The sequence below is a fragment of the Sinocyclocheilus anshuiensis genome, unplaced genomic scaffold (genome assembly GCF_001515605.1).
Source record: "Sinocyclocheilus anshuiensis isolate Anshui unplaced genomic scaffold, SAMN03320099.WGS_v1.1 scaffold78, whole genome shotgun sequence".
NCBI lineage: Eukaryota > Metazoa > Chordata > Actinopteri > Cypriniformes > Cyprinidae > Sinocyclocheilus > Sinocyclocheilus anshuiensis.
In genome coordinates this window covers 96,135-104,594 of record NW_015544250.1, presented here as the reverse complement: position 1 = coordinate 104,594, position 8,460 = coordinate 96,135, and the positions used below count along the sequence as shown (strand labels likewise).

General features: G+C 32.5%; 1 protein-coding gene across 1 annotated transcript in view; it reads right to left on the bottom strand.

The window, feature by feature from the left end:
* LOC107697875 (breast carcinoma-amplified sequence 1-like) overlaps nt 1-8,460 on the bottom strand; it is a 16,929-nt gene that overhangs the window by 4,423 nt on the left and 4,046 nt on the right. The window contains exons 5-10 of the mRNA XM_016498720.1: nt 5,088-5,234; nt 4,270-4,329; nt 2,987-3,022; nt 2,545-2,736; nt 2,322-2,396; nt 563-601 (exon numbers count right to left, since the gene is read on the bottom strand). Of these exons, the coding sequence (XP_016354206.1) occupies nt 563-601; nt 2,322-2,396; nt 2,545-2,736; nt 2,987-3,022; nt 4,270-4,329; nt 5,088-5,234 (549 nt within the window). The remainder of the gene's footprint in view (nt 1-562; nt 602-2,321; nt 2,397-2,544; nt 2,737-2,986; nt 3,023-4,269; nt 4,330-5,087; nt 5,235-8,460) is intronic.

The window sequence follows — 8,460 nt, the reverse complement described above, 5'->3', positions numbered from 1 at the left end:
TATATATATACATATATGCTGTATGGGAAATTAAATGCAATGCATCTTTTGTTTGTTTGTTTGTTTTCCCCAAAAAATTGTTTTTTAAAAATCCAAAATAGGTAACAGGGTTGAAGATAAGCCTAAAGCGTTTAAAAATAGTTGGGGACCAAATGTTGGTTTATAGTTAAAATAAAATTACATGTCCCATAAACTTATTTTGGTAACATGCTTGAATGGCTGATCTTTATGAATACAATCAAAACTATAATATGTGTAAAAACTGACTGAGAATATTTGTTTTCCCACAATGGTTTCTGTCAAAGTTAGGACACTTTTATTTAATTTTAAAAGTTGGATAGATGTTAACAAAAAAATAAAAAATACAAATTACCATGCAACGTTAGATAATAGCTCATCCAATATATCTTCACTCTTTGAGGAGCGTGTTAGTAGTGCAACACTGTTCATAGAAAGTGCCCAGTACGGAGGTGTAAATAGTAGATGAATGATTTTATTTAGGAAGACAGTCCCACCACCATGAATCCCACAAAGAGACAATCGATCAGCTAAATGTATTTACCTGCACCTCAACCGGCTTTTTCTCTTCCACCACAACAGGCTGCAGGCAAGCAAATATTGGCATTAATTTTGCAATAATCTACAGTTCCTATGGCACTTTACACTGGCCGTTTATCCTAGCAGGGACAGATACTGAGTCACTGGTTACACAAAGCCTTTACAAGAGCCTCCGGTCGCTGGATAAATCTGATGTCAGTTATGAAGTGGTGGAATGGAGAGTCACATGGTTTAGTCGGCAGCTGTTGTGACATGAGGCAGTGGCTGCATGATGTAACCATAATGGACCTGCACTGATTCATTCATTATTTCCAGTGAGTTTTCCACTAATTGAATGGCGTAACGTATAATGCATTTGCGTGAAAACACTGCAAACACATTTTCTACCTTTGGATATTACGTATTATAAACGTTTAGCATCATAACCAGACACACGTTTCTATTTCTATTGAAAAAAAAAAAAAAGGTTTAAAGGCTGAAGATGATGTGAAGATGATCATTTTATAAATCTTTTTGTTTTGGTGAAATCCTGTATCTGAACTGTAAATCATGCTATTTTTTGCTGTCATTTTACGGTTTAATATGTTACCATAGACATTGCCCTGCCCCCCTCATACAATAGTAATTTATTTGTGTAGGTCTTAATTTGATTTAGAAATCCTGCAGAGACCCTGTATTACAATATCAAGAACGATCGACAATAATGATTTTCTCACAATACTGCAGCCCTATCCTGTGATAAATTCTTTCTTTTTTTAATTTTATAATTTATATATTTTATGTTGGCTATTTACATTATGCAATGTTATATGCAATTCAGACAGGTGATACATTTTGAACCACGAAAGTGCTGGAAAAGCTCGAAAATGCACCTTGAAAATGCTTGAAAAGTGCTTGAATTTGACTTTAGAAAAGGTGTAAGAACGCTGTGTAATAATAATAATAATAATAATAATAATAATAACACTTTACAATTCAATAGTATAGTGATATTTCTTTACAAAGTTGTTTATTTTTATAATTTGATTAAATAATAATAATAATAATATTAATAAACAATTACAGTTACAATAACAATTTATTATTATTATTATTATTATTATTATTATTATTATATACATTGAAAAAATATTATTATGAAATACTTTACAATTCAATATTATTATAATGATATTTATTTTTAGATGTAGTTTATAGTTTATTTGTCATCATTTGAACAAAGTTGTTTATTTTTATAATTTGATTAAATAATAATAATAATAATATTAATAAACAATTACAGTTACAATAACAATTTATTATTATTATTATTATTATTATTATTATTATTATATACATTGAAAAAATATTATTATGAAATACTTTACAATTCAATATTATTATAATGATATTTATTTGTTTATAGTGTTTATAGTTTATTTGTCATCATTTGATTAAATAATAATAATAATAATAATAATAATAATCATCATAATAATTGCAATTGGATGTGTTTCCTCAATTTGTTCAGCATGTTTTAATTAATTATTTATTTATTTAAATAAATAATGCACACACAGTTTCATGGCTGGTAAAAATATTTATGACTGGTAAGTTTTGGCATTGGCTGGTGTGGCAAAATGTTAGTTTTAGGCTCTGATTACAGATCTCTCACACAAAGGGCAAAATAACAGTAGCTCTTTGTATTAATTTGCATGTCTTGAGTTAACAGTAATGGGTCAGTTCTGTTAATATCAGAATAGCCTATGCTTATTATCATTTACCACTCCTGACATCTTAGCTCTGGCTCCACTGGTTGTCGCCGCCTGAACTTTTGACACCACCTTGCCTAGCAACACCTCAAATTCACATTACTCTGTTATGGTGTGCCACATATGCTTCATATAGATTTAACATGTCTAATAAGAGTCCAAGGCTCACCCCAGAACCAAACAGAAAGGCTTTATTAATGTGGATTATTGCTACTGCTGTCAGGTTTGGGCTTACCTTTGAACGGAAGAGTTTGCTTAATGCACTGTCTTTAGTTTTGCTCTTGGCAGATCCCTCTGCTTTTGTTGCAGCTGCTGCCGTTGCTTTTGTTGCAGATGTGTCCTCTTTCTTCACCGCCGGCTCTGCTTTGCTTTCCATCTTAGGTGGCGCTGGGGGAGGAGGAGGAGGTGCCTTGGGTGCTTCCTGTACCTTAGAAAAGAGTGCAGTTTGTTTTATTTCAAGCACAAAACAGCAGGTGGGTATACGGTTTTTATTTATTCTTCTATAATGCTTCATTGTCAACAAAGCACTTCTCAAAACCAACTCTTTTTTACAGCAGGGTTCTTGTGGCATTATTAGATTGCTTATGGTGTTCACTAAAATATGATTAGAAAAATGATGCAAAAGGTGGAAATATTATAAAAGCAATAAAATATGTAATGTAAATGAAATGGCTCACATTTGTTGATGGAGCTGGTGGGATCTCTTTCTGTGACTAAAGAACAAACATTAAGACAATAAATACCAAGCATCATCTGTATTTAGCACAATAATCTGACATTATTTTGACATTTTTGCAAATAAATCTAAGCCCGAATTATTTATTTATTTATTTAAACATAAATTGTATTTCTTTATGTTTATTTGTAAATATATAAAAATAAAGCATGCTTAGATTAATACATACAATACAACACGTAAATCAATCAATCAATCAATATATTTTATTTCTTAATTTTCTATTTATTTATTCATAAATGTAATAATTTAAGCATCCTTAGACAGAAAAATAAATAAATAGATAAATAATTGCATTTTATATTTAATTTATGTATATATAAATTGAAAAATAAAGTAAGCTTAGATAAATAAACAATTTAATAAATTAATATATTTTGTATTTTTATATTTATTCATAAATGTATAAAGCACGCTTAAATAAATAATGCATGCTTAGACAGATAAATAAGTAAATAAATACATATTTTATATGTATTTATTCATACATTTGTAAAAAAAAATATCATAAAATATCATACATTTGTAAAAAAAAAAAAAAAAAAATGCGTAAATAAATACATTAATAACTTAATAAATTGTGTATTTATTTTATATTTACTTGTTCATTAATTTATAAATAAAGCCCGCTGAAATAAATAAATGTTATATTACATTTATTTTATATTTATTTATAAATGTATTAATAAAGCTTTCTTGAATGAACGAACGAACGAACGAACGAACGAAGAAACGAACAAATGAACGTATGAATGAACGAATGAATGAATGAATGAATGAAGCTGAAGCCCAATGAGAGAAGTTCTAAAAAACAGAATTTAGGGTGTTACTTTAAAAATGTTCAGCCCTATAATAATCATTAAAAGCAATCCTATGCAGAAATAAAAAGCTTAAGCAGAAAGTATGAAATAGGTACACTGTAAAAAAAATTCCGTAAAATTTACGGTAGAAAACAGGCAGCTGTGGTTGCCAGAATTTTACCGTAAAAAATACGGTATAATATAATATAATATAATATAATATAATATAATATAATATAATATAATATAATATAATATAATATAATATAATATAATATAATATAATATAATATAATATAATATAATATAATATAATATAATATAATATAATATAATATAATATAATATAATATAATATAATATAATATAATATAATTCTCATGAATATGAATGAGTAATGCTGTGAAAGACAAGGTTTTATTACCTGTTCTTTTGAAGCATCAGGAGTGGCTTTGGCTTCTTTGCTTGTTTTGGTCGGAGTGACCTTCGCATGCAGAAAAGAGAACGCAGACACGTAAACATTAGAGTGACTGTGAAACACCATCAGAGTGGCGTGTTTAAGCATATACTGCTCCTTCAGGTACTCCATTTCTCCAAACCGGGCCTGCTCATCTGCACGGAGATGAAGATTGAGATATCAAAAATGTATCTTTTGTGAGGATAATGCCTGTCAAATCCAGACGCAGTTTAGCCGGGCTTGCTTTGCCATGGGCACACAAAGAGCTCGCTGGCAGGGGCCGATCTGAACATGTTTCTGCTATTGAGTCAGCCATTGTCCTCTGGAGATGGTGTAGGCCTTCCCGTGCTTTATCACAACTCCAAACGCACAGGCCTCCCTTGTGAGCTCACATTATGCAGCAAACAAAAGCCTGCCACAGTCTGACATGTCCAAAGGATTGATTTAGCAGAGTGCCAAGCAGAGATGAACAGATGAAAGACGCAGGGTAACAAATACCACAATGATGGAGTAAAAATGCATCATTGCAGTCTGGCACTACAAGTCTAGATTGTTCAGTTATAGACAAATACACACTTCTTATTCTTATAAATGATATTCTATAAAAACTGCATGCTTATGTTTCTCAATACTTTTGAAACGGATCATTGTAGCTTAGCTTAAAACACCAATGAGTTCATGCATTTCAGTGCAATTAAAACAAAAATGTAGTTTGAAAGAGAATTAGAGCAGCATTCGAATCACCTAAAGCATGAAAACAAATAAAGCAATTAAAATGCACTTACAAATGTTTTGAAAAAGTTCATAACTGTCTTTTCTGCTGCTTTGACCTCCTCTGACGGGTTATTTTCTTCTGCAGCTTCCACAGGACTGGGTTTGAGAGCTTCAGCCTCCGGCTCTGGCTCCGTGCTGGTCTTTATGTCCACTGGATCCTATAGACAAATCCAGAGAATAAGCCCTTGGGAATGTGTTACAACCCTTACAGCTGATGTGCAATAGATGCATTGAAATAGAGGCACAATTCCATCCATGCCTCTGCCTACTCCAGCCAGCGGCAACAATCATCCTTTTATTAACGCCTGTTTCCCCCCCTCACTCATTGATATTCAGCAATGTGCTGGACTTAAAGTCTGCGTGTGCTTTATCTGACAGTAAAATGGGTCATATTTAGATTATACAGTATGTGTTTTGCTTGTTATATTTTAGTGGAAATCAGTTAAGTTGAACATATGAAAGATGTAACTCGACAACATCTGGTTGGTGATGACTGTAGAGTTACAGTAGCCCTTCATTAGTTATTAGATTTCATGCAAATGTAAAATACACAAGAAAAAGACAAAACAAACACTTACCTTTAAGACAGTTAAACTACTACAGTAGATGAATGTTTGGAATAATTCATAATAAATAAATAAATACAAAACAAACACTTTAAATGTCTGAGACAGTTAAACTACCAGTCACATGTTTGGAATAATATTAGAATAACATATGTATTATAGTTTAATAACTATGTTTTTGAAAAAAGCCCATTTTGATTAAAAAAACAGTAAAAACATGAATGTTATAATATATATAAATTTAAGAATATAAGATTATTATATATTTAAAATAAGATTATTATTATTATTATTATTATTATTATTATTATTATTATATAGTTTAGTAAGAATATAAAGATTAAGTAAATGCTGTTCATTTAACTTTCTATTCATCAAAACAATCTTGAATTATTGTATTTTTGTTTCCATACACACATTAGGCAGCTTTCAACATTATTAATAATTGAGCACTAATAATAATTGACAATAAATAAGCCCCAAATATGAAATATATTCAAACACAAAGTCATTTTAAATTGTAATAATGTTCCACAATATTACTGCTTTTACTGTATTTTTGGTTAAAAAATAAGAGACTTCTTTCAAAAACATAAACTAAATCTTAATTATTTCAAAATTTGACTAGAAGTGTACATTATATAGAGACAAAACAATAAGCCAACATGCTAAGAATCATTTACAGGATATTTTAATAATAGGAAGTTTCGACGTCACTTTCAGAAACAAAGTAGTTTATGTTAATTTTGTGTTAATCGATGACAAGCATCTTGAGGAAAGGAGCTAGTAAGTTTCCATGCTGAGTGAATCGCATGCGGTGAGTTTGTCCATGCAGTGGCTTTCTTGTCGAAAGATCATCGGTATTATAACTGACCTTATTCAGACATGTGAACTCATCCGGGCAAAGCTCAACTGTGATGTGAATAGTGCTTTCATCAGCACATACATCGACACTGAGCGGCTTATATGAAGCATCTTCTAAAACCTTAGTGCACACGGACCTCAGTTGGGAAAGCAATTGAGAAGAATCTGCTGAATTACATTTACTTTTAGTGAGCGCAGGTTCTTCTGAAAGTCCAGAGATGTTCAGCGGTAGAGCTGGTTCTTCAATAATCACCCAACTTTCCTCATCTATAGTCGCCGATCCATTAATAGCTAAGATGAACTCAAAAGTGGCAGGATCGATTTCTTCTTCGGCAATCAGCGCTGCTTCCACAGAAAATGTTAATGGTTCCTCTGTAACGACCAACGTCTCCTTGCACTTGTTCCTTTGATGTTCTTCTGACTCTTCTGCATCAAGGCTTTCTTGTTCCTGAGTGATGTGCAAGATTTCCTCAACAATATCTGCAATTTCTTCAGCAGCCAGCAATGGCTCTTCAGCTCCAACGACTGGTTCCTCAACATCGACGGTATCAACTGCTAATTTTACAACTGAAGACACACTATCAGCTTCATCAGCTACTTTCATCAGTTCATCACTAATCTGTTTGGTACCATTTGGCTCGTTCTCACATGCTTGTTCCTTTTCTTCTGATATTATGCTTTCAACAAGTCGTATAAGTTCTTTGTCTTCTTTCAAGGCCTTTTCAGTCTCCTCCGTCTTAGGTTCTTCATCTTCTGCAGCCTTAGCATCAACCAATGGTGCCTCTTCAGACTTCAGATGTCCTATATGTAACTCACTGGCTTTTCTTTTAACTGGCTCTTCAGCTATTGGTTCTTCTGCAACAGCTACTGGTTCTTGTGTAGCAGGCCATTCTAGGAAGATCTCATCTGTGTTTGAGGACTCCAACGGGACACTCTTTGTCAATAAACCTGAACTTATGGGTTGCACGGGAATGGCATCAACCAATTGCAATTTGATCTTCTCCGCGACTTCCTCAAGAATCTCCTTTTGGTCTGCATTAATGAAGACTTTATCCTTTTGGAATGAGAAATTAGTCAGATTTGTTGTTACCTGGTAGATGTTTGGCAGAAAACTTTCAGGTATCCATCCAGAAATAACCATCAGCTAAACGTACTAAAGCATTCTTGGTTTATGATGTTTATGTGCTTCAAGCTTTTTTACAGACCTCTCCAAAGAAAAATAATGTTTCTGTCCAAACTAACAGCAAAAATTGCTGTGCAATGTGACAAATCATAGCTAATCAGTAATATTTGATGTTTCAAAATACAGTCATGTTTCACTGTGGACGAGACTACCAGAGAAATCGAGTGGCCGGGAAAATAGTTCAACAAAAAATGAACATTTGCTGAAAAATGTACTAACCCTCATCCAAGATGTAGATGAGTTTGTTTGTTCATCAGAAATGTAGCATTGCATCACTTGGTCACCAATGGGTCCTCTGCAGTGAATGGGTGCCGTCAGAATGAGAGTCCAAACAGCTGATAAAAACATCACAATAATCCACAAGTTATCCACACCACTCCAGTCCATCAGATAATGCCTTGTGAAGCCAAAAGCTGCATGTTTGTAAGAAACAAATCCATCAAGACATTTTTTTTAACTTCAAATCATTGCTTCTGGCTAAAATACAAGTCCTCCAATCATAACATTGCTTTCTTCAGTGAAAAAGTCCATCCCATTTTGTCCTCTCACATCAAAATCCACCCACATATTTAGACTTTTTGGCTTGTGAACTGTGCTTGATCTGTGCATATTTCTCTCCTGATTCAGATGAGAAAACTTTTTCACCGGAGAAAGCAATATTATCGTATTTTAGCTGGAAGCAACGATTTAAAGGGGTCATATGATGCGATTTCAATTTTTCCTTTCTCTTTGGAGTGTTACAAGCTCTTGGTGCATAAAGAAGATCTGTAA